General features: G+C 51.7%; 3 protein-coding genes across 12 annotated transcripts in view; 1 reads left to right on the forward strand and 2 right to left on the reverse strand.

Moving 5' to 3' along the window:
* The window catches only part of POMT2 (protein O-mannosyltransferase 2), a 41,445-nt gene extending 38,633 nt beyond the window's left edge, over window positions 1-2,812 (reverse strand). Inside the window, exon 1 of one of the 2 annotated variants that reach the window (XM_039232236.1) lies at window positions 2,371-2,806. In XM_039232236.1, coding sequence (XP_039088167.1) covers window positions 2,371-2,618 — 248 coding nt within the window. In that variant the 5' untranslated portion in view covers window positions 2,619-2,806. Of the gene's footprint in view, window positions 1-2,370 lie in introns of both variants that reach the window. The other variant, XM_039232237.1, reaches the window with a different exon arrangement.
* Window positions 2,760-12,634, forward strand: GSTZ1 (glutathione S-transferase zeta 1). Of its 7 annotated transcripts, none has more exons than XM_039232241.1 (9): window positions 2,760-3,114; window positions 6,096-6,147; window positions 7,947-8,014; window positions 8,460-8,540; window positions 8,837-8,962; window positions 10,065-10,143; window positions 10,709-10,761; window positions 11,228-11,277; window positions 12,081-12,634. In XM_039232241.1, the coding sequence occupies exons 1-9, from the start codon at window positions 3,100-3,102 to the stop codon at window positions 12,205-12,207; spliced, it is 651 nt and encodes a 216-aa protein (XP_039088172.1). In that variant the 5' UTR covers window positions 2,760-3,099; the 3' UTR covers window positions 12,208-12,634. The 7 variants fall into 7 exon arrangements, with proteins under 7 accessions (XP_039088172.1, XP_039088176.1, XP_039088175.1 ...); XM_039232244.1 differs by having other exon boundaries at window positions 3,003-3,092; XM_039232240.1 differs by lacking the exon at window positions 2,760-3,114 and adding an exon at window positions 5,744-5,815.
* Window positions 12,635-13,078: 444 nt separating this feature from the next.
* Window positions 13,079-24,540, reverse strand: part of TMED8 (transmembrane p24 trafficking protein family member 8) — a 39,283-nt gene continuing 27,821 nt past the window's right edge. The window contains exons 6-7 of one of the 3 annotated variants that reach the window (XM_039232234.1): window positions 14,624-14,712; window positions 13,079-13,483 (exon numbers count right to left, since the gene is read on the reverse strand). In XM_039232234.1, the coding sequence (XP_039088165.1) occupies window positions 13,385-13,483; window positions 14,624-14,712 (188 nt within the window). In that variant the 3' untranslated portion in view covers window positions 13,079-13,384. Of the gene's footprint in view, window positions 13,484-14,623; window positions 14,713-17,696; window positions 24,533-24,540 lie in introns of those variants that run through there. The other 2 variants (XR_005528458.1, XM_039232233.1) reach the window with 2 other exon arrangements.

Genomic DNA, 24,540 nt, shown 5'->3' on the forward strand with positions numbered 1-24,540 from the left:
GGCATCTTGATTTTATAAGAAGAGGTAGGAGCTTCCATTTTGGAAGAAACTACCTTCCACTCCACCACTTGAAGCAAAACCACTGGCTCAGTGGGGCCCTGACTGACAGAGGTTCTTCTCAAAGCTTGTGTCTGGTTCATTAGTAGCGTTCACTGGGCAGCAACAATTGTCGGGTCTCAGTGACAACTCTGAAAGGCCGACTGCAGGATAAGGGTTGATGGGCACAAAGTCATCACTCTTGCCTTACACGATACTCCTGACAAACAAGCAAGTTATAGTTTTATTGGCTCTTTGGCTTTTACCATTAACCTAGCTTCTGGTGTGCCACCTAGAAGACTATATACTGAGAAATTTAAAACACTCCTCTTCAGAGCCAAGAACTGTGGGGAAAAAAATCACGGCTTCCTGTCAATGAGATAATCTGAATCACTCATATAGATGGCCTCAGTGAGGGCCAGTATTCAGGCAAGACTGACTGAAATCAAGTTGCAGATAAAGCTTGTCCCAAACAGACTGCTGCCATTGCCACCCGGATTCATGAAGGCACCAGGCATGGAAACACATCTATCATCATGGACTGGGCACAAAGTAAAGGACTAGATGCTTCTGAAGCAGAAGCCATCACTGCATTGGTGGTGACTTGTGACTCCAAAAGCTGGCCAGCTTGTCTTGCAATACAGGAGGCCACAGTGCACTGGGCATTGACCCTGTCCACTACAAGGAAACTAACTGTATTAGGACTCTGTTTCCCTCTCCCAGCTATCATTGGTGCCTCACTGCTACGGACACTTTTTCAGGTTACAGTGTTGATGCTGTTTCAGTCTAATCATCTGACACCACATATGCCATTGGGGTCCTTGAAACTAAACAACGTTGGGGCGCCTGGGTGGCTCAGTTGGTTAAGCGTCCAACTTCGGCTCAGGTCATGATCACACAATTCGTGGGTTCGAGCCCTGCGTCAGGCTCTGTGCTGACAGCTCAGGGCCTGGAGCCTCCTTCAGATTCTGTATATCTCTCTCTGTCTGACCCTCCCTTGCTCACGCTGTTTCTCTCTCTCTCTCTCTCAGACATAAATAAAATATTAAAAAATAATTTTTTAAAAACAAACTAAACAATGTCATTCCAAACCATTCACAGTCTGACAATAGTGCACTTTTTTTTTTTTTGCAATGGACACATAATAATGAGACAATAGTCAAGGTGCTTGATGACATTCCACACTCCCTACCCTCCACAGGCATTTGATATTGTCGAGCACAGAATAGTCTTCTCGAAACGTTGTTTTTTTTTTTTTTCCGAAATGATTTCTAACTCTATTTCCCTCACCTCCTCCTGGTTCACACACCTTAGTTAAGTGCTTTGGTCACCTAATGCAGTCATCATCAGAAAGCACTCATCTCTTCTTGGCCACCAACTGGGCAATGATCAGGACAAAAGAGGTGGAGGGTTATATAAACCTACATTTTCAAAATTGTAGATTATTCCTGGACTATTCCTTACCATGATTTGTCTCTCTTTCCCCTAACAACTCCAGATCAGCAAGGGGAGGGAGTGGAAGATTCAAATTTAAGGCAATATGCTGATGTTCATCCTACTTCCCGCTCCATGAGTAAGTCCTTTATCTCTGACCCAGAAGTCTCGTGTCCTCTGCCAGCACTCATGAAACAATAATAATCCAATTTATTCACTTCCCAGTAGGATAGCCCAGATAGGCTGACAGCTGGCTTTTGGTCAAGGAGTTCCATTTCTAACATTCCCTACACTAATTTTTTCGTCAGGGATACCAACAAAACATGGTATCGCTTGTTCACTAAACAAATTAACCATTTGCAGATTATATAAAACTTTGTTTTCCTTATAGTTGGAGACTTTTTAAGCTTATCTCATGAAATTTGAATTCTACAAATAAAACCTTTAAGAAAACAAGTCTCTCCTCACAAAATGACCCCAGACCTGCTTCCTGAGACCCCTGTCATCATCCCTGGACACACGAATTGTCCCTTATCCCCAGGATGATTTTTGTCTCCTCTGATGCCTGGAAATCCTGCAGATTAGGAACTCAGGCCTTAGGGAATTCTATACTAAGAATGTCCAATTCTCTTTGGAAGTTCAAAGCATCCTTAAAAGCCACAATCTGAAAGGCTGCTTTATCGGATCCCAAGGAATTCCACTGCCACCCACCAGAGCAAAAAAAGACTCCTCTCAGAGACTGCACCTGGCCAAAAGCACCCTCCAAAAACCTGTTTCCCATTCCAGCACAGCCCCGCCCCTTCTGTGATTCCCGCCCCCTCCGTGCCCCTGGGCCAATCAGGGGGTGCATCCCTCCCACCCGGTTGTCATGGGACCCGTCGAGTCCCTCCTGTCACTCACCAGACGTGCGGCGGCTCGTCCAGACGGTGGAAACGGGTGGCGAAGGACAGCAGCGTTACCAGGGCCAGCAGGGCCCACCGGCCGGCTGCCTCGAGGTGCCGCGAGCCCCAAGCAGGCCGTTTGTGGCTCCGCGCTGCAGGCTCGGCGGTCTCGTCCGGGCCCACAACCCTAGCAGTCTGGGGCCCACAACGGCCCCGCCGGGAACGCAGCTCGGACCCTGCCAGGCCTCCGCCCACCGCTGGTGGCATCCTGCCCCTCCTCAGGATCGCCCTCCGGCCCACCGGCACGCTCGGTCTTGTGAGCCGCCCGGCCAAGAAGTCACTCAGGACCAGCTCGGGGTTTCCTGGGAAATGTAGTTCCCTGCGCCGGCAGCGGCCCCAAGGGCCCCGGCCTCTGGGCTGGGCGGGGAGCGGGGTCGCCGTCCGGGCCGCTAAGAGGCGGCTAGTGGCGCAGAGCATGACGGACCGCGCGGAGCCGGCGGTCCGGCCGGGGAGAAAACGGGCTCAAGGAACTGCAACTCCCAGCAGCTCCGGGAGTGGGGGCGTGGCGGCAGGGCGGGGCGAGCCAGAGGCGACCTTAAAGATCATCCTAGTCCAACCCCTAGCTTTACCACGACAGAAGCGTAGGTTCTGACGTGTCGGGGTCTCACAGGGCCACAGTCGTCGACGAGCCGGAGAGCCCCAGGCGCGAAGTCTCCAGGCCTGGAAGAGGAGTGGCTCGAGGTGCGAGATGCAAGCGGGGAAGGTCTGTGCCACGCATCCGGGGAGAGGGGCGCTACGTAAAAACTCTGAGAAACCGTGGGGGGGCGGGGGCTAAAGTGAGCCGCTCAGCCAACCCGCAGCTCGGACAACGCACAACTCCCAGCACGCAGAGCGCCGCGCGAGCGCAGCTCTGCGCCTGCGCACTGCCAGTGGCTTGTTTCCCGCTGCCCTCTGGGGCCTGTAGTCTGGAGAGGAGTGGCCCCGAGGCGACGCGGGTTCATGGACTGTGCGGGGCGCTGTGGAGTCGCTGCACCCTCGCGCTCCACCTGCCTCTCACCGTTCTCTCCACTAGGCTTTCCAGACGTTGCCCCTTGCCTCCCTCTCCCTTACAGCCCCGTGTGGTTTTCTCTGGCCGGTCGGCCCGACGGGTCCTAACAGTTAACCGAGGGCCTTCCCAGGTGGCTTGCTTTGCGAAAGAGCACCTGGACGCTTTAAGTCATCGCCAACACCCGGGGAGCTCCGCCCGGCCCAGGCCCAGAGCCACAGCCACGGTGTCACTTCTGGGGGAGGGGGCCCGAGAATCTGCATGTTTAATAAGCGCCCCAGATAAACTTTTTAAAGTCTTATTCGAGTTTGAGAACCACCAAAGAAGATGGCGGGCATATCACCTTAACAATGCATATAGCTCTCCCACTCACAAATGGGATTTTAGGAGTCTTTCTCTCAAAACATGAGTGAGAAATGGTTTAAAAATAAAATCTGCTAGACACGTCAGATTCCGGATTTGAATTGGGAACAAAGTTCCTCCAGGGGTAGTGATGAGATGAATTCTTCACTTGGGCTTAAAATCCAGCTCTGCAAGTGTACAAGGGAACACGAGGTAGTTGATACAGCCATCACTGGTAAGAGGAAGAGCAGAAGCTGCTCTCCACTATGTTTCCTGATGGCCCGTAAGTAGGAAACCTGAGGGCAGTGGCATTCACAGTGACTCTGCGGTCAGCCGCAGCACAGGTGAAGATGTAACATTCAGTAATTAGGTAAGACATTTCTTCAAGGATTCTAAGCTAACGCCTGAGGCTCTCTAGTGGTCCCGTCCCTCACCAGCTGTCCTGCTTCTTGGCTGCAGGGGCCCCTCCAGCCTAACCAGGTAAAAAAAAAAGGGATGTACCTCTGAATAGGGTTCATCTAGTTGTGGCCACCTAATTCCTCCCCTTCCAAAGACACCTGCCGTCTGTCACCTGCCCTCTGCACCAGAACCACCTTTACTTTCCCCACAAAAGGTGCCTCCAGTACCAGCTGGGACTCCCAGGCTCAGAAACCAACCTCGAGGGCCTGGGTTCCCATTGTGCTCTTGCCCACCTGGAAGATGGGGTTGAGAGTCAGGGATAGTGAAAGCAAGGCCACAGAACAGATTGGTGTGCTGGGGGTGCAGAAGGGAGGGGGAACTTGGATGAAATGTCTGTAGTCAAAGGGATGGTAGTCAGGGGTGATCTAGACCTCACATCCATATGGATGTTAGGTTCTCCCTCATCCATATGGATACACATATGTCTGCCTGGAGATTCATGAGTGCTAACTAATTACTAGTCCTGGGCCCTGCTTTGAAATGCTGACTACCCAAGAAGGATGAGAGAAATGAACTTTGAGTCTTTTCAACTTTAGAGGAGAGATCACACACCCCCTCAGCCTCCTCCAGGTGCCTCAGAGTAACAAAAATGAGAGAAGAGGGCCAGGCAGGGGACATGGCGGACCAGGGAGGACATGCCCTGACTGAGGGAGGCCAGTAATCGTCTCCAGTCATTTGTTGCTACTCAGGAACCCGAATCCATGGTCTCCAGATCTTTTTAAGAAAAAACAGACAATAGGATTTGTATATGAAACATCCTGATTTTTCAGTGTTGGCAACCAATTTAAAATATTTTTAATTTTTTTAATGTTTGTTTATTTTAGAGAGAGAGAGACAGAGTACAAGTGGGAGAGGGGCAGAGAGAGAGGGAGACACAGAATTTGAAGCGGGCTCCAGGCTCTGAGCTGTCAGCACAGTGCCTGGCACAGGGCTCAAACCCACAAACTGTGAGATCATGACCTGAGCCAAAGTTGGACTTTGACTGACTGAGCCACCCAGGTGCCCCGAAACACTTTTAAGTATAAGTAGACCAAACACACCTCAGCTTGGAGACCATGGGCATATCCCCCAGCTATTTTTATGAGACCATTGAGGTCCTGAAGGACTGGTGGGTGGGTGGTGGGTTGAAAGAGATGGGCACTGCAGCGTGAAAGAAGTAGAAATTCCTGGTCTTTCTGTCACTGCTGGAAGGAATTATGCTATCATCTTACGGCAACTCCTCATTTTACAGATGAGCGAGAAAAGAATAGAGAATAGAGAAGGCAGAGATCTACCCAAGGCCATGCAGACCCAGTTCCTGCTCTGGCAGGACCCTAGGTATGCCAGCATCCAGCACACCACACTACATGAACTACCACTTCCAAAACCAGGCCGCTTTGGTCTGCCCAGGACACCAAATCTGGCTCCACCAGGAACATAAAAAACTTCCCACAAGTTGGAAAGAGATGTCCTTTCTGACCAGAGTCAAAGTCTCCCGGAAGCCTATCTAGCCCAGCCTCCCCATTGGCTGGTGGGATCCACCCCTTCAGGGTTCCTCCCCCTGCTCTGCATCTCTGGGAGAGCGGACATTCCTTGAGAGGCCAAGGGTTACCATGACACCATGACTGAGTCTGGCAAGGTAAGGAAGGCATGTGCAGGCTGGCCGCCCTGTTGGGGGCCCTCTGGACCTCAGGGATGCACGGTAGCACAGTTTGGAGCTGAGGGACCCCACGTGACTCCCAAGGCCTCTGACCCGGAGAGCTCGGAGGCTGGCCTGAGTTGTAGACGCAGGTCTGGGAAAGGAGGCCTGCTGGCTTGGAGCCCCCTGGCTGAGGGCCGTTGCTTCTCCAGGGGGCTTCTGGGGCTGAGAACCTCAACGAGCGCGGGTTAACATGCCTCTTCATCCTGTCTCTCTTCAGCCCATCCTCTACTCCTATTTCCGGAGCTCCTGCTCATGGAGAGTTCGAATTGGTAAGAGCTATGCCTCCACCAAGAGCCTGGGGGGTGGGGGTGGGGGTGGGGGCGGAGAGCTGGCCTGGGACAGAGGGGTGTTCTATCAGACAGGGCACCACCCTCCAGTGCCCTGGAGACTTCAGCCTTGAATGGCACCTCCACCTAGAAAGTCCCAACTAGAGGAGAGTGGGGACGGCAGGAAGTGTGGGTTGTTTTCTCCCTTGGGCCTGCCGCCTCGCCTACCCTGCTCTCCCAAGCCACTTAGCAACCCCGCTTAAAGCAGGCTCACAAAACCCAGAGGTGCTTGGTAACTGGCAGGGAACAGCTGGCCTTCCTCAGGTCTTATCTTATTTGATCTGGCAAATTAAGCAGAACCGGACAATGTCAACCCCAGAGGCTTCGAGGAAGCAGAAACTGGGGCCCCCCAGTTTAGTCCCCGCTTGACCCTTCCCTCCCTCAGCTCAACACAGCCCATAGCAAAGATCATAGTCCCAGCTCGTACTGAGGGAAAACCGTGCTGAACGTTTTTATGTACCTGATTCCATTTAAACCTCGGCAACCCTAGGAGGGAAGGATTATTATTACCGTCATTGTACAGGTGAGGAAACTGAGGCCCGGGGACGTGAAATAACTTGCCCAAGACTATGTAGCTATTAAGAGGCCGAGCTGGAATTTGAACAGCTGGTCTGACCCCGGAGTCCATGTTCTTAACTCCTCTACTGTCAGATGAAGAAACCAAAGCACAGGAGCTCATTGAGTTTCTTGCCCAAGGCTGCACAGCTAGCAAATGAATATGATGAAATCTGAACTCGAGCAGTCCGCCTCTGGGAGTCTGGCCCTGACTGGGAATCCGTCCGCCTTGACCCTCCCCCGCCCCACAGTCACTCGGTATTTGCTAGAATCAGTAGGCAAGCACACTGGGGTGCCAGAGGACGCATTTCTCCAGACGCCTCCGTGGGGCCCAGAGCTTCTGCCTTAGCTGGGCCAGATTGGAGCCGCAGGACCCATGTGCAGCGACCTCTCCCTTCCAGCCCCAGCAGCCACTGTGAATGTCCAGAGTGGGACTGGCCAGCGCCAGGATGAGCCCCGTGCCTCCCCGGCTCTCTTCAGACCGTGTCATGTCTCATCCCTCTCCCTTGCCTTGCTCCTTTGCCCTTGCCCGAGACCAGCCATCACCATATTTCAGTGCACATGTGCATTTGTACACACACAGTCTTCACTCGGTTGGCACAGTGTTTTTACCCTCACTCTGCCAGGGGAAATTATCAGAGGGCACAGAGAGGAAATCTGGTCATGGGGAGTCATAGCAGGTACTGTGAGGCCACTAAAGAGCCCTGATGCCCTGCTTGAAATCAGTAGTAAGAGGTTGTGAGAACAGAGAAGAGGGATAAGAAAGGGATTCTTCTCTGGAGAGTGTCATCTGCCTGTGTGTGCACTTGTGGTCACTTGAGCACCTGCCCTGGGCCCTTGGCCGCCTTCGTGAGAGAATAATTGCAGGTCTCCAACAAATAAGCCCTGCGTGCCCCTGTTCAAGGCCTGGAGGGGCGGAGGTGAGCAGACACTTCCCTCTGGGAAGCTCCCAGGGTGCCAAAGGCCCACGCCTGGAGGCACCAGCACTCGGGTGTGGGGACCCTGTGCGGGGATGGAGAGGGGCATCAGAGACCTGAAGGAGGAGCAGGGGTGGCGACCAGGGAAGCCGGAAAGATGGGGACAGGGCCACGCTGGGCAGCCTGGGGAAAGAAGCCTCCTTCTGGAACCTCATGTAGACCTTGGAAGGACAGCCAGAAGCTGTCCCCTGACTTGGCTGTCTCTTATAGCTCTGGCCTTGAAGAGCATCGACTACGAGACGGTCCCTATCAACCTCATAAAGGACGGGGGCCAGCAGGTGAGGAGGCCGCCCCTAGGCGGGAGAGGTCTGGTAGAAGGACCCAGCAGAGGGTGCACACCTTCTCCCCCCAAGAGGTGAACCTTCTGGCTCTCCCTGGAGAGACCGGGTGACAAGCTGTGCAGCATGAGGAGCCGTGGGAAGGCTCTGCGCTACAGCCTGGGCCCTTAGCGCCTGACCCTCGGAGGGTGAGTGGCTCGTGGGTCCTTGCCCTTTGCTGGGCCCTCTGGATGTACCTTGGCGGCCACAGTGTGAGGAACAAGGAGAACCACACAGCTTGGCCGTTGGGACGCCTCCTGTAGCTCGGCAGCCACTGGGTTTTGGAATACAGCCTGGCTCCCTCCGGCCTTGCCTGGGGAAGGAGAGTGCGGGTGCGCCGCGGGCCTGGGGGCTTCCTGCGCGCCTGGCTCAGGCTACCTCGTCCATCGGGTCCTTGTCTCCACAGTTCTCTGAAGAATTCCAGGCACTGAATCCCATGAAGCAGGTGCCGGCCCTGAAGATCGATGGCATCACCATTGGCCAGTCAGTGAGTGCAGGGTCTGCCCCGATCGAGAGGCCCTTGCTTGTGTGCGGCCAAACACCTGGCCCTTTGTAGAGACATGATAAGCTTGTCAGAGGGAGGAAGTTTGGCTGGTTGTTTGGGGAAGTGAAGGGAGACTCGAACATATGGGGAGCCAAGTTGTGCAGGACAGGGGGCCAAAAAGGGCTCTTCCCTGGGGGAGTGTTGGCTGCGCGGCCTCCAGCTGAGGAGGGCAAGGAGGAGTTTGGTGGCCCCCGCACTCCGGTCCAGGGGTCCGCACCTCCCTGCTCCCCTCCTGACAGCTGGCCATCATCGAGTACCTGGAGGAGACTCGGCCTGCCCCACGACTCCTGCCTCAGGACCCGAAGAAGAGAGCCTACGTGCGCATGATCTCCGACCTCATCACCGGCGGCATCCAGCCCCTGCAGGTGTGGCTCTCTGCACGCCTCCTCTCCCCTGCTCTTACCTTCAGATGCACGTGGTGTGGGGCCTCACAGTGGGGCACCCAGCTTGGGAGTGGACGGGAGGGCTCCTCAGGGTCTTAGACCCAGGTCCCCAGAGGGATCCCAGAAATCACCTGCCCCACTGGGTCCCCAGCTGCATTCTCAGAAGCCCCAGGTTTCCAAGGACAGCTCAGAGGTTCCCAGGGACGAGGAGGGGCCAGGTGGCAGGGGGGGAGGCTGAGCGGTGCAGAGCCAGCGCCCACTGCCCCCCTCCCCCCCCCCCCCCCCCCCCCCCGCTGCCTTTAACCAGAATGGCCTCCCTCTCATCTGTCCTATAGCATAGATTGGGAGTCTCTCGAGATTTTATCTTTTAAAATGTTCCCTGCTAAAAAATAAATATCAAAGCAACTTACCTGTGCTAACCCCTGGCTTAAATGAGGAAATAGCCCCAGAAAGGTGAAGGGACTTTGCAGTCATTCAACTAAGTATGGCAGAGCAAGGGCCAGAGCCCAGGACCCCTGACTGTACCTGTGCCCCCATCCCCATGCTACCTTGTTGTTTGTAACACAGGAGATTGGAGCAGACAGATAGCCCATTTTATAGATGAGGAAACCGAAGCCTACAAGTGAAATGGCTCCAGGGGTCTAAGAATGGAACCGGGGTCCAAATCTCCTGAGAGCCACACCTGTGCTCCTCCCCCATCCACCCTTCATGTTGCACCCCGTCCCCCACAAGGGGCCACGTAAGGGAGACTCATTGGTTGCAGGGGAGACAGGCCTTAGGTCATGGCCACACACTTTACGGTCATGGCAGCGTCCTGTGCCCCCACCCTTTCACATCTCTGCCAGGGTCGTAAGCTTCCACATAGCAGGAGCCACTGGGGCAACCTGAGAAGGTGGCTGCTGGGATCACTCCCCCTCCCAACCCCCACCCACCCTCAGTGCCCTGATGGGAAGAGGAGATTTGAGGAGCCCAGGAGGGGACAGATGGACAGCCAGGGGCAGAAAGGGAGCTGAGCTTCTCTGAGGGGGCTTGGCAGGCCTAGGCAGTTCCCAAAGCCAGTCACAGATGATCTTTGCTTATACAGAACCTGTCTGTCCTGAAGCAAGTGGGACAGGAGAACCAGCTGACCTGGGCCCAGAAGGCCATCACTTCTGGCTTTAACGGTGAGTCCTTACTCCTGTGAGCCATCCCAGGGTGACCTCTCAGTGACACGGCCCTTGTGCCTAGGGCCCTGGGCATCTGAAACAGCCGCCCAGGCTCTTTGGTCCTGACAACGGCATGGGTGAGGGTAGAGGGGCAGGGCCGAGGATGCAGTGGGGTTGGATGGCGTCCAAACCTGGCCTCAACCTCTGGCACTTCTGGGCACCTCAGCACCTGAAACCTGCAGCCCTTTGGGGCTGGCTGGCCTGACTTCTGCTTCCCCGGCCGCTGCAGCCGAGAAATGAAGGCTAGCAAAACACCAGCCCATCGTGTGAGAGCTGCTGCCTTGGCCAGTGGCCTGTGTCTTGTCCCTTCTCTGGGAGGGAATGGCAGCAGGCCTTGAGGAGCTCGGGGAAACCCCATCTGTCTCCACATCCCCGGCAACCCCCTCCAGATCTGGTTGTCACATTCGCTCTGGCACACATGCCCCAGCCTGTCACTCAGACAGCTGCCCATTTCAGAACTGTGGGGGCCGAGGCCCAGTCTGTGCCCAGAGTAAGATTTGTGTGCACCCCCCCCCCCCCACAGCTCTGGAGCAGATTCTGCAGAGCACAGCAGGAAGGTACTGTGTAGGAAATGAGGTAAGCCCTCCCCAGGCCTTCCCAGTCCACCCCTCCACCCCACCCCTTCACCCTGGGGCAAGTGCAGGCCAGAGAGCTTCTGGAGGGGGCATAGGATTGGGGGGAACCAAGGTCGCAATTTTGGTTTCAGGGCCCCTCACGTCATCCTGAGGCGTCTCCTCCCTGCTGGGTGCCCGAGGTTAAGCGCCTATAACGGTTTTTAACAAGCACAATATGATCCACTGGGACAATCAAACCTTTTCTGGCCACCCACAGAGTCGGTTGTCAGGACAACTGGAGCCTGGCCTGGGAGAAGCGTGTCAGCCCTGGGGACAGAAGGGGAGAAGAGGGGCTAGGGCAGTGGGGATGGGGTGGAAGACCCAGGAGCAGGGAAATGTCAAGGACTGGCACCCCTGTGGACGCAGCCAGCCCAGCCTGTGAGTCAGGAACACGCACCCGGATGCAAACCCACCCAACCGTCTTTCAGGTGTCCATGGCTGATCTCTGCTTAGTGCCTCAGGTGGCAAATGCTGAAAGGTAAGAGAGCCCCGCTGCCCTCCCTTTTCCATGTGGCTCCTCCCCTCTAATTGCCCAGCCTCCTCCCACAGTCAGGTCCCAACTTCAGCTACCGAGGAAGGAAGCAAGGAAGTGTCTCTTGCAGAGACTCCCCCTGGCTGGCCAAGAACCCCCATGTGCCAGGCCACACCAGCCTCTGTGGCCAGAGGAGACAGGCAGAAGAAATCAGGGGAACGCCCCCTACCATGCCCATCTTAGCTCATACAATCCTGTCTAGCCCCTGCTCCTAAAAGGAGGTGGCTCACCTGATGGACACCCTAGAAGAACCCTCCCCAAGAGCCTGCCACCCCCAACAGGGTATGTCTGTGCCCAGCAGTGAGCTCTACTCTGCTTTCCTCCAACAGCCCTTCAGGGAGGCATGAAAGAATGCCTCTCCAGAAGGCATCATGTCCGGCCGGCACCGTTGGGATAGAGATGTAATGACACATTCACCTAGTGAAGCCCTTCAGTAGCTCAGGACGTGGGTAGAGAGATTATCTGTATGTGTAAATGCCAAGCACTGTGCCTAACGCATAGTAGGTTCTTGATGAATAGCCATTGTTAGACGGCTAGACGGTATTGCCTAAGACCTTCCATCCCAGAGCCGCCTCTGGACAAGGCCCCCCACATGGCAGGGTCACCTTCCTGGTCCTTCTCTGGTCAGCTCCAGGGGCCCCACCCAGCCCGCCCCTCTGCCTCCCCCGCTGCCCACGGGGCAGTCTCCCTATTCCCCTGCACACCTTGTGTTGAGATGGTGTGAGACAGATGGTGTTTCTCTGCTACAGGTTCAAGGTGGATCTCACTCCCTACCCTACCATCAGCCGCATCAACAAGACGCTGCTGGCCTTGGAGGCTTTCCAAGTGTCTCACCCCTGCCGGCAGCCAGACACACCCCCTGAGCTGAGGGCCTAGCTCTCAAACTACCCTGTGGGTGAGGGGGCAGGGAAGGGGTGCAGGAGCAGAAGCTAGGTGGGCTGAACAGGCCTGGAAATAGACAAGCCCTCACTGGAGAAGCAGGAGGTTTGAACCCCTAGCCCTTGAACCTGAAGTCTAGCCCTGGACCCGCCTTCCCACTGAACCTCTTTGTGTTTCCCTTGTCTATCAAATGTGCATTGATTGGGAGGGAGGAAGGCAGGAACATTACCTGTTACCTATGGCATGGGGCAGTCGTGAAGATGCAGGGATAATGTGGACTAAAATGCCTGGCAAGTTCACCACAGAGAGGTCAGGAAGCCTGAGCACCTCTTCCCATCCCCGGAACTGTACCTGACCCCCCAGAATGCCCATGCTAAAATTTGGCAATTAAAATGAAGCCCAGGCCTCCAGGCTACTCAGTTAAGATGCCTTCCAGAAGATGAACGTTCATCCTAGCTGGAATCTCCCTGTGTCTCGGCCAGGACAGGAAGTCAGCCAGCCACATGCCCACCATGTGGTAGGCTTGGCCCCTGGCACCTGAGAGCAGTGGAAAGAAGTTCAAAAGCCTGCCTTAGAGAACCAGATCAGATGCAGAAGAGAACAGACAGAAAAAGCAGGAGGGATGCCTGGTTGGGTGCCCGTTTGGCTCAGTTGGTTGAGTTTCCAACTTCAGCTCAGGTTATGATCTTGTGGTCCATGGGTTCGAGCCCCACGTCGGGCTCTGTGTTGACAGCTCAGAGCCTGGAGCCTCCTTTGGATTCTGGATCTCCCTCTCTCTCTGCCCCTCACCCACTTGCGTTGTCCATCTCTCAAAAACAAGTAAACATTAAGAAAAAAAATTTTTTTTTTTTTAAGAAAAAAAGCAGGAAAGAGCATTTTCAAATAAATTCAGTCATGAATGGCCCTGGGAACTGGAGGCAGGCTCCCGCATGGGCAGTGTGAACAGCCACTGATCAGGCTGGCTCGGGATCCCACCAGGTCACAGCTTACCTTGAGGTCCCTTCTGGAAGTGGAACCAGATGTGACTTTTATGTCCTGTACCTGAGATTTCATTTCCCCTGCATGACTAAGGTCTGAACAGTGAACTGAGGTCGATGTGTCTGGTTCAAATGGAAGCCACCACTCTCAGCCTTGAGTCCCTTCTGCCCTGATCCCAGGGTACCTAGTTCTCCCATCATCCTGGGCTCCTTTGTGGTCTCTTCTTTCCTGAACTTGGGTTCCAGGCTTTAGCATGACCAAAGTGGGCTGCTCTTGTTCCCGAGCTGCGTCTGTCCTGGCAGAGCCAGAAAAAAGCACCAGACAGTAGGTGAGACACAGCAGTGACAAGGGAGACTCGGTGGCTCCTCCTGCCCTGCCGCCATCTTTCCCTCAGCTTACCCCAGACTTGCCTGGCTGGGTGAAGTTCACCTGGCCTCCCTCCAGAAAACCTTGACTCAAGAGACTAACATCAGCCCAGGGACCAGGACTGGCACCTGACTTGGACATTTGAAGTTGAAGGTGATTAAAGCCCCCATGGATTTTAAAGACCGAATGAACTCTGGGGAAAGGAGGCTGGCCCCCACTTCAGGCCATGCTCCCACAGCCCCATGGCAGTCGGCCTCCCTGGCTCTGGAAAGACAGACGGGTGAGGAGCCATGGGCAAGGCCAGACAGGGTGCTGCCGCCACTTCCCTGGGATTAAGGAGACAGCTGGCTCTGCCCCCCACCGGCAGGCACCCTGGGAGCCCAGATGATTGGAACCGATTTCCAACACTGCTGAGGTTACTGGGTTCCTCCACCCCTTCTTCCTCCCAGTCCCATCTCCGGGAACAGACAAGAGACTTCTGGGAAGGCAGGGAACTAGACAGAGTCTGCATCCAGGACAGGGATTCCAGAGAACGCTCCCCCTGCCCTGAATGATTCTAGAGAATTAGATACAGTGAGGAGGTGCTTGGGTTTTCCTGGAAGAAAAGTGGTGGCTGTCCTACTCCAGCTAGTAATGGACTTGCCGTCCCCTCCATTCAGTCCACCAGCTTGCAGTGAGCCTTCCCAGATGACCCTCCCACCACCCCCCTACCCGGGCTGGGAGCTGGGATATGTGGCCATGGGAGCGGGAATGTGGCAGACGTGGCCCTTGCTCTTCCTGAGCTTTTGTCCCTCGTGGAAATTTAATTGGCCATGTGAACTCCACCGCTCAGTGTGGTGGGTCTGTGCTTCTCTGCTTTTCTGACCCAAGATGACTTCTCAGAGCTCAGTTCAGGCCTTCTCTTGGACAACTACCAGCATATTAACCCTTTTAAGCTGGGACTCTATCAGCCTCAAACTGGTGGCAAGAGCTTAATGGGTTTTAAGGAAATCTAAATCAGGTAAAGAGCGGATACAGCCTCTGTTGTCAAAACATAGAAACCATCCCTCATCTGTGGCATGAAACTCACTTTCCATATTTTTCTCATGGTTCCCATAGTTCGGTCCTCTGATTCAACAGGAAGTTTCTGGTACGTGTCACATGCAAGGTGAAAACCACCTGTGGGTGGGTAGGGAGGAGAGAATGAGTTTGTGGCTTTTCCCCTGGGCTCAGCCAAGATCCCTGGAGCCCCATTTCTGAGGCCCTCCTTTCTATCTGGCTTTCCCCAGACCCCTCACCCCCAAACTCAGACAAGCCTGACCTTCTCCCCTAAAACAGAAATGTGTCTAAGGCAGAGAAACTCGCTCCAGGCTCCTTTGGGGTGACACCTGGACCGTGCTGGTGCTTGCCAATACCCACCACCTGCGCCACCCAGAGGAAGTGGCTCAACCTTTGTGGCTGTCAGCTGCACTGGCTTTAGGAGGACAGTGCTCTGTCTTCTCACCTCCTGTTTTTGCAAAGATTTTTGTATTTGAAAGCTAGAACCTAAGCCGTGGGAGCTCTCCACGCAGCCGGTTGCACCGCGGGCTGGTGTCAGGACCGGGGCTGGGGACCACCCTCGCTGCCTTCTGCACCCAGACCCGAGGGCAGCGCCTGAGCTCTCCGAGGGCCTGCGACAATTCTGGGTGTCTCGGCAGGCTAGGGGACCCGGCCTGTGAGGAAGTGCGGGAACTGGGGGAGATGAGAGTTGGAGGTCTGCAATAGAAGGCAGGCAGGGGGAGCCACCAGTGCGGGGTGAACTGAGGGATGGAAGAGGCGAGTGTGGAAAGGGGCGGTGGGATGCGCAGAGGCTCTGGCCTTGCCAAAGGATCACAGCCCTGAGAAAGGAGAGCGGTCTGGTTTCTGGGCCTGCGGGTTTGAGTCAGTGAGGCTACCAGTCCATGTGTTCCAGCTCCGGGCCGTCTGCGGAGTCCAGGTCACCAGCGCAGTTAGCTGACCTGCCACTGAGGGGTGTGGAAACCTGAGATTTTGCCAGCTTCAGCCCTCCCTATCGGGAACTGGCCTCTGGGGACCTGTGGCTGGTTTCCTGGGAGGGAGGAGAGCCCTCTTTATTCCCAGAGGAACTCAGCCGTGCTCCAGGGAGGGGAGTAAGAGAATGCAGCCTTTCTAAGCCATCCTCCTTGCGTGAGAGCAGAGTTCTCGCAAACTCCTCCCCTAGGGCTGTACTCCCCACCTCCCTGTAACCCCCCTGCCACTCAAGGTGACTAATGCATGTTAGATGGAAACATGTCCTTCCTGTGCGTCCATGGCTGTCTACCCCCTCCCCTCCCAGAAGGCCCCTCTCCTCTTTAGGGGGCCCTAGAAGATCATGAAGGAGCAAATCTCCCTAAGTATAGAGACAACTTACAGGTCAGGCCAAATGGCCCTGGGGCTTAGCAGTAATTAGGACTCTAAAGCGGTTTGAAAACTACCTCTTCTGTGACTCCCTTAAATCTGCAAATCAGTGGTTTTCAGGGGTCAGATGTACCTCTCAATTCAAAACCATCACGTGTTTAGGGCATGTTTTCCACTGGGGTCCTCTGTCCAAAGGCTGAGTGGGTGGTAAATGTCAAGTCCCTCATTCCCACCTCAGCCGTTAGACCTGTGGGGAACAATGGGCAGATCCCTGACACCAGTATGTCAGAGCCCACAGGGAGACCTGATCTGCAGTCACAGTGGGAGTGGCCACAGGGGATGACAGATGCTGGAGTGGTAATTAGGTGCGGAGGGTCTTTCAAATACTTTAGAAGGATGAAACCAGGAAGGAGGTGCTGCCAGGACATACTTGGAACAAAGCAAAACATACAGGATTTTGTTCCAAAGCAATTATACGTATCATTAAGGAAAGTAGTAAACTTACTGAACAAGCAGGTGGACACACATACTCCTAAGTACTCATTGTATCGGCTCCTCCTAACTTTTACACATAACTTACTTAGCTCTCATCCCAAGGTCACCAGGAGGCATCACTCTACTTCCGGAGAATAGGTGAACTAACATGGCTGAGTCTAGTCAGAACCTCATAGGTTAAAGAACATCAGACTAAATGTCAAGAGCTGCAACATATAATCCCGAGCTCTGTCAGGATCAATGATATGACAGAAATGAGTGCCTTTAAAAGGTAAACAGTAACCTTCAAGGGGCACCTGGGTGGCTCAGTTGGTTGAGTGTCTGACTTCAGCTCAGGTCACGATCTTGCAGTCTGTGAGTTCAAGCCCTGCACCAGGCTTGCTGCTGTCAGCCTGTCATGGCAGAGCCCAATTTGGATCCTCTGTCCGCCTCTCTCTGCCCTCCCCCCAGCCTGTGCTCTCCAAGAAATAACCTTCAATATATGATGACTTAGCCATAACACATTCAGCACATCCAAACATAACTCATTGAAGGCCCCAAGCTCCATGTAGTCTGCCTGGGCTTTCTACTGTTGGTTGTGCCCTAGGTTGGTGGGCAGATCATATCCATTTAACTCACGGTTATTTCCAATCTCTTCCTCCCTTATACGTCAGCCTCTAAAATACGATGCAGAGGAAAACGAGCTCTAATAGGCTCGTCTTAGAACCACAGATCTCACTAAGAGTAAAAATTTCAATGGTACCCCTTCCTCCTCAGATAGGAGTCATTCTCATTTTGTAATAAACACCAGAGATACACACAGGCAGCAATTTGAGAGATGTGTAAGCCATCCTCAGGTGGTGTCATTTTTAAAATGAAAATAGACTGAATTAATATCACCCGGACTGCGTTAATGATTACCCTGGTATCAAAAGTGCCAGTTACAAATCTGAACACAGTAAGCACATTAGGAAATGATCATTGGAAACCAAATACTGGTAAAACTGTAATGACTATTCAGTAATCAGCACTGCGAGCCCACCTGTTCCGCCCTTGGGCCCAACCCAGTCCCCAGCTCATAACACTCTGCCATGAATTTAAACACAGTTGAAAAACCTATCATTAATCTTTCTTCATCTTTTCTTAACTGCTGATTTTTCTTAATTTTTATAATCAATAGGTGACAGAATTACATAGATTTGCAGAATACCTTTATTCTAGGAGGAATGCAGAGATAAATAAAAAATGTAAAATGTGAACCAGGTTCATTAAGACAGAAGTCAAAACATCTCAGGTGCATAGTGAAAAAGTTTATTTAAGACAGATTTCAAAACTTGGAAGAGAAGACAAAGAATGCACAAAAGCATCACAAAACAGTTACAGAATATAAAAACACAAGAACTGAGCTGTTTAAAGACTCACAGCTCAGCATCATCTGTGTACCACAGCAACACATTCAGTGCCACAGGGTGGTAAGAGAAGGTATCTTAAAGGAAAAACCACTCGGCAGGACGTAACGACTGAGTCACAATTTGGTACAGAGCTCTTAGAAATCAGGGGATCTGGTGACAGTGTTTCTCGTGATCCAGGACACGTAAAACAAGATGGCTGCAATAAGTGACTGGCTGGGCTACTTTTGTAGTTTAAAGAAAAGACTGTGTTTCCTTTTCAGATCCCACATCAGTGTCAGAGCATGATCTAGAAGAAGGAAAGGGTGCCTTTATGGTTGCCAATTTGCCAAGAAAGCATCTTCATTCAGCGGACAGGTCTCAGTGCATGGCACCAAAGGAGGCCTTTCAGAAACAGAAGTTAAGTGGCATAAAGTAGTTTAGGAAATCTGCAAGCACCGCCCTCTATCCCAGTGATCCTCACCCAAAGCCCGGCTTTCTCATAACCCATCACTTTGATTACAAAGCAATGTTCTTCTGGGAATTTCAAAACATTTCCCATTATTAAGGGCAAATGGGTACACCAGAGTCCGTGGGTTACAGGATTGCTTTCTCCAGTCTTTACTTGCTCTTGAACGTGGCTAAATGGACATAATTCAACTTGATTAAATGAAAGCAACTCCATTTATGGGACAATAATCTCAGAAATGGAGGTTAGTAGAGTTTTTAATATGGAATTTCTTAGTACAATGTACTACTTAGGACATAAGAGAAGGAATTAAGATAATTTTTCCAGACAGTTGTCGGCCTGAACCCAAAAATCAACAATAACAATAACAAGGAACATTTTAGACAGAAATATTTCAAACCTGAGTGAAGAAGTGAGTTCAGGAAGAGAACTCTTTAAACTGTTGGTTAAGGGCTCTTCTGGAACCCTATATGCTAGAATATTCCAAACCCAAACTTCAGACTTGTTCATGACCCTATATCAGAACTTTTAGAAAGTGCACTTTGTCCCCTGGAAGTCATTTCACATGAATTATTTTACCCTTAGATAAGTACTTTTAAGTGACAGAAAACTGTGGAATTTAATAAAGAAGCCTGTATATCTAGATTTCTGGGGCACTTTCTCCTCATGTCTTTAAGGAAGAGCCATGACATTAATTCTCATTCATGTGCCTGGGGCCTAAGAGAAATCAAAGTACATATAATGGTAATCAGATCATAAGTTCAATCAGTGACCAGGACCACAAATAATTTCAAAGCCAGCATCTTACGTTTGGACTTCATTTGTGAGGGAATAACTATTGGTAAATGAACTCCATCAAGGCCTTCGGCAATTGGGTTTTCTTAGCTTAATAACAAGAGATTCAAACAGCAGGGGCTTTGTGTGGACTTCACGGTTCAGGCAGGAACAATGAAGCCTGGCCACACAATATTTAGCAAAGCTTCTGTCACCCTCTGGGTCCGAAGCCCTGCCCTAACCTCAGAATCTAAATAAGTGGGTGGATGTCAAAGAAGTGCTCAGAGATGCTAGATGGATTAGACAGAGCAAAGGGGGAACACCGACCATCACCAAGTACCACCTAAGCCAAAGCAGTTTTCTTCTGGACGCCTCCCCCATCTCCAGAAAACCACCCACCAGGAACCAACTCCCAGGGGGTTCTTCTCCTTCTGAGAACACTGAGGAGCTGCAAACTCAAGCTACAATCGTATTCACAGCCTGTGGCAGATATAGTTCCCAGAGAAAGAGGGCTTGCTCTAGTCAGTACTCGGCTCAATTAACTTGTTGCCTTAATCAGTATCGCATTGGCATATCCTCTTCATTCACTTGGTAAGGTTAACAAGAGTTCCAACTGATGACTGTACAGTCATACACAAGACACCCAGCTATCCCGATATGGGACCATAAGTCATAATCCTTCCCCAGTCCTACTTCCAACCAAGGCTGACTGCCTTTTCCACTCAACTCACGCTAACTGATTAATCCAGTAAACAGAGGCCTTGGATACTATACTGCCAGTGCTAAACAATATTGTAAATAACCAAGACATCGGAGAGAAATGGGGGGCCCTGGTCCCTCTTTATCTCTCAAGTGTGTGGAAATGAGGGCCTAGGGATGGACTCCATGCATGAAGACTGGGATTTTGGCCATAGAGATGCTCACCACACACCGGGTTACTAGAGAGCTTGTGACTGGTTCTATAGACCCATGTCCTACTCACTTCCCACAGAATCCTGCATCATGGCTTCCTGAGCACAAACACAGGTAAGACAATGACTTGCTCTCTAAAGAGCATGAATCTCTTAATGTGCCACCCCTCACAATAAAAGAAATGAAATTACTTCCCTTCAGACAGAAACTCACCTTCCAACTCTCTTCAACCACTGCGATTCTATAGGGATGGTGCTCTTCCCTTTTGCAGCAAATTCAGGTTTCCAGGACTTCTACACTTTTGGCCAGGCGGAAAGAGACTAGTTAGAGAGGTTGATGTGGACCTTTTAGGCCCAGGAGAAATTCCCAATGGAAGCTCTTTAAAGGGAGAACAAACTGTGACCATCCCACACAGGTTAGAGAAGACAGGGATTCCTACACCTCACACAGAGGCCAGCCTGGAGGGGCACAGCTGGCTCACAAATATATGCCTGTGGCTTGAGGCCCTTCTGTGATGTTAGTCAAAATTAACTGATTTCACCCCTTTCTTGGCCAAGTCAAAACCAACAGGGGCTGGAGGGACACAGCTGCACCTCCTCCTAGCTTCTTTCTAGTCTTACCATCCTTCTCCATGGCCCAGAGAACACGGAGATGAAACCCAGCCCCGGGTCGGGGGATTACACTTAGTAGAGAAGACCTACTCAGAAAGAGTCCTAAAGTCAATCCTGTTGGAGAAGATCCTGTTGGTTTGGAGGTTTCTGAGACAAGCACAATGAGAACCAGCAAGGCTTCTGGCTTCAACAACAGTTCCAACTAATAAAGTACAGACTAAAGAACTAAATAAAATTGGGATAGGAGCAAAATTCTGGGATACATTTGAGAGCTTCTCTCTCTTCCCCTCATTTTACTCTTTCCTACCCCCCACTTACTATCAGTTTTAAAAGGCAATCCCCAAGCTGCACAAAACTCTTTCCCTCAGGTCCCTCCTTCTCCCTCCACTAAAACAACTGTCCTTTATGTAAATGTTAGGGTGACTCACCTCCATACCTTAGAATCATATACTTTGGGGTTAAAAGGCAACTTTTTGCAGAAGAGTGAGTTTTTGCCTAATTGTTTCAAAGAGGAACTGCATAGGGCTCATCAAAAACGTTGAAACTCAGATATTTTCTGTAACTGGTAAGGTTTACAATAATATTGACTCCCACTGATTAGCACAAGATAGAGAACTCCCAGATTTAACTCTTTTCATATAGACATAGTAGAGTAAAATATGTACTTTTAAGAAGTCTGAAGTTTCCTTTCCTAAATAACAGATAAAAAATATTTTTAAAATACATGAATGACCTTATTTCGAGGCGTTACCTACCCCATTATTGTCTGAGGACTGAGTTTTACCTCCGGAGGCCTGAGGGCCTGTCATAAAGCAACAGATTAGAACAAAGTCTTTCCAGAGCAGCCTCAGAGTTACCCTCACTCTACTTTTAAGTTCTCTGCTTGCTGAAAATTCTTTATCATAAAATGTTAGAAAAAATTAACACTTTAAACATGCCCTCCTTTCTAAAAGCCCCATCTCTCAACAGAGTGGCAAAGCTAAACAGACTGAAGAAATGTAAGAAGTCGGCTACTCTGTAGAGAATTTCAATCTCTCTCCCACTACAAAGCGCTCTCTTCTGTCTGTTAGTATTTATTTGTGCTCTAGAGAACAAGTTCGGGGGGGAGCAGAAGACTTTGATTTCATTGCTTGGTTCTACGAACTTGGACAGGGAGAGATTAAGGAAAGGATGACCTCAGGATTCGCTGGGCTCTGAAATTCTCAGTAATTACATGTGCTTCCACAAATAATATTTGGTCCCTAAAGTTCAAGGATTGCAGAAATTTAATAGGAGAAGAGTAAATGATTAGACAGCAAAAATATCTTCTTTTGAAAAGCCATTTTGTACTAATGGAACAAAGAAACGCCCATGCAGGGTGAAATGTAACAATGTCCAAGGACTTCAAAAGCGACCAGACAAAAAGAGGCACGTGGAGGTGACGGGAACAGGTCCCTCAGGCTTCCCTGATGCACCGGGACTAGGATGCCAAAGAAAATAAGTACAGAGAAGCTCATGGCAAAAATAAACAAAGAAGAGAGTGCTTGTTGTCCCAGGGAGCTTGCTAGGGCCCGACAGCTCCGTTTTAAGAGAAAGCCGGAAGTTAATAATAAACAGGAAAAATAAGCAAGGCTTTAGCTGACTGGGGAACAGGCTCAGTAGAAAATTATTTCATAAAGATTAGACTCAATTAGCTAAGGCAGGATTCAACTTCATGCTGAAAGAGTGCTCGCTCAGTTTATCTCATGATTAGATGACGCTCAGCGAGTTTGCTTTTCGCTGCCCAAATAGTCACTGAAATCATTTCTAATTTCTTACAAGGTAGTACACGTTGGCCAGTGTAATCCTCTACAAAACGCACTGAAATACAACACAATGGTGGTGTGACGCTGCTTGGTCCGCAACATCTGACCCTCCTGGGGCTTCGCTCCCAGGGGAACAGAAGGTACAGGCTGTACTGCCCTTTGTTGGTGACACAGGTGCTACCGTGAGGAGCCCTGATCGAGTCCCTGCTCCTGTAGGGAGGACAGGCTTGGTGTCAGACCCCTGCACAAGGAAGGAACGAGCCAAAGGAAACGTCACGAGGAAGAGGACTCCTCAGAGTAGGCAAAGGACTCTGAAATCCCGGAATCCTCGGATATGCCCGCTTGGCACGTCAGTTCCTCTGCACTCAATCCTGGGTGAGTGGGCAGGGCCCCTCGCAGCCTAGAACTCCTCCCAGGGAACGCTGGGGGAGGGGGGCATCGTCCACCCCAGAAGGGCGGAGTCCTCCGCAAGCACCCCAGGACTGACCTGCAGGAAGGGAATTCTCACTTCCCAGCTTCTCCTAAAATCATCATCCAACTCCACAGAAGAGGTGGCCTCAGTGGCTCAGAGCAGACGGAAGCCTTCTAAGAAACAGGTGGAAAGTGTTTCAGAGGCAAAATGAAATGTGCCAAAAAATAAATAAATAAAGTAATAAATAAATCGAATTATTCCTCAAAATTCTAAGGCAATAACAGACTGGACACAAGGAATAAGAAACAAGGAGGTACAGACGACCACAGTGGTCTCCGCTGCCCGAAGCCCGGCCACCCCGCCACTCTGGCTGCTGACTGCAGTGCCCCCACCCGCTCCCTGGGCCTCAGGACTAATATAGCAGGGAAGGCTGCCACCCAGGAAATGCAAGCTTTGGCCTGGGAAAGAACCAATCCAATCAGCAGCAACAGTGATGCTTCAGTACCGCCTTTTCTAAGAGACTTTGAACACCAAAAGCTTTAAGCCCTCAATGCAAGAAACCTAAATTCAGAAACTCAAAATTGGATTGGTTCTGAAGCAAAATTTCTAAATAACACTCCTACCCTCTATAAGATAAAGAAGAGTGGTGGGGACTCTGGAGTGATTTTGTTTTTTAACTTTGTCTCTCAGATTATACCTTCTTTGATTAAACAAAAAATAATAATTCAGTAACACTTGACTTTCAAAGATGTGGATTCTGAGATCAATCTAGTACCTAATTTCTGCCTTTTCCCCTTCAGCTGTCAGCACCTTCGCTCAGGGACGCTACCTCTTGAAGTAGGAAGTTGACGGAGGCAGTCTCTCCCCTGTGGATCTTAGACTGCGAGATCCTCACTTAGGCTGCACAGACGTTCTTGCTGGGAGGGCAAGGATACGGACGTGGGGAAGGCAAGAGGAGGGCACGAGGCAGAGTCGAACGATCTGGACTACTAACACCCCTCCCAAGGCAGTGAGGGCTCCCGGCCTGTGCTACAGACCATGAAGAACCAGCAGGTGGGAATATGGCAGTGGTGAGAGGCTGGACAGAGCTTTCTCCATCCAAAAGACTGGGTGCCCTCATGGACAATGTGCTTTTTCCTCTTCCAGCACTTTCAAAAGGTGAAGAGTGGGTGCCACTAAACACGTCTGCAGTACAGGCTCTGGGAGAGGAGAGAGCAGCAACTGGAATAATACCTTGTACCAGAACAAACCTATTTTTAAAAGAGAACACCCAACTACCCTTTAGGCTTTTGCCTGATGGGCTCCTTCACGGAGGGACTTTGCTGGAGTCTGAAGCAAGAGCGTGAGCCAGGGACCACAGAAGAGGAGTGCTACACCACCACCTGCAGAAGCCAAGAAGGGGGGAAAGCTATGTGGGGTCAACAGTCAGGCATGCCAGGCAGGACGTGAGGGTCAGGAGCCCCACGCTCAACTTTTAGCTCCTGCCTGTCCAAAACGAGAGGCCCCAGCTGGCGGCCTGCTCCAGCCAGCGGACATGCGCCTGCCCCCTGACCCGGCGGGCCTTCAGCTGGTGTAGTAGACGTGGAAGTAGAGAGTCTTGTTGCGGAGCAGGGAGTAGGAGTTGTCAAACTTGAGCAGGTAGATGCCCTCGCCGGGGTAGTCGTGGCTGCCAGCCTGCACGTCTCGGTGGCTGTCTCGCCGGTACACTGGCATGACCTCCCCATAGCGACCTCGAAGGGAGCTCCTGGAGCCTCTCTCTACGTCTCCAACTGGGACAGGGTCTGCGTGA

The sequence above is a fragment of the Hyaena hyaena genome, unplaced genomic scaffold, assembly GCF_003009895.1.
Source record: "Hyaena hyaena isolate Hyena2069 unplaced genomic scaffold, ASM300989v1 scaffold_65, whole genome shotgun sequence".
NCBI lineage: Eukaryota > Metazoa > Chordata > Mammalia > Carnivora > Hyaenidae > Hyaena > Hyaena hyaena.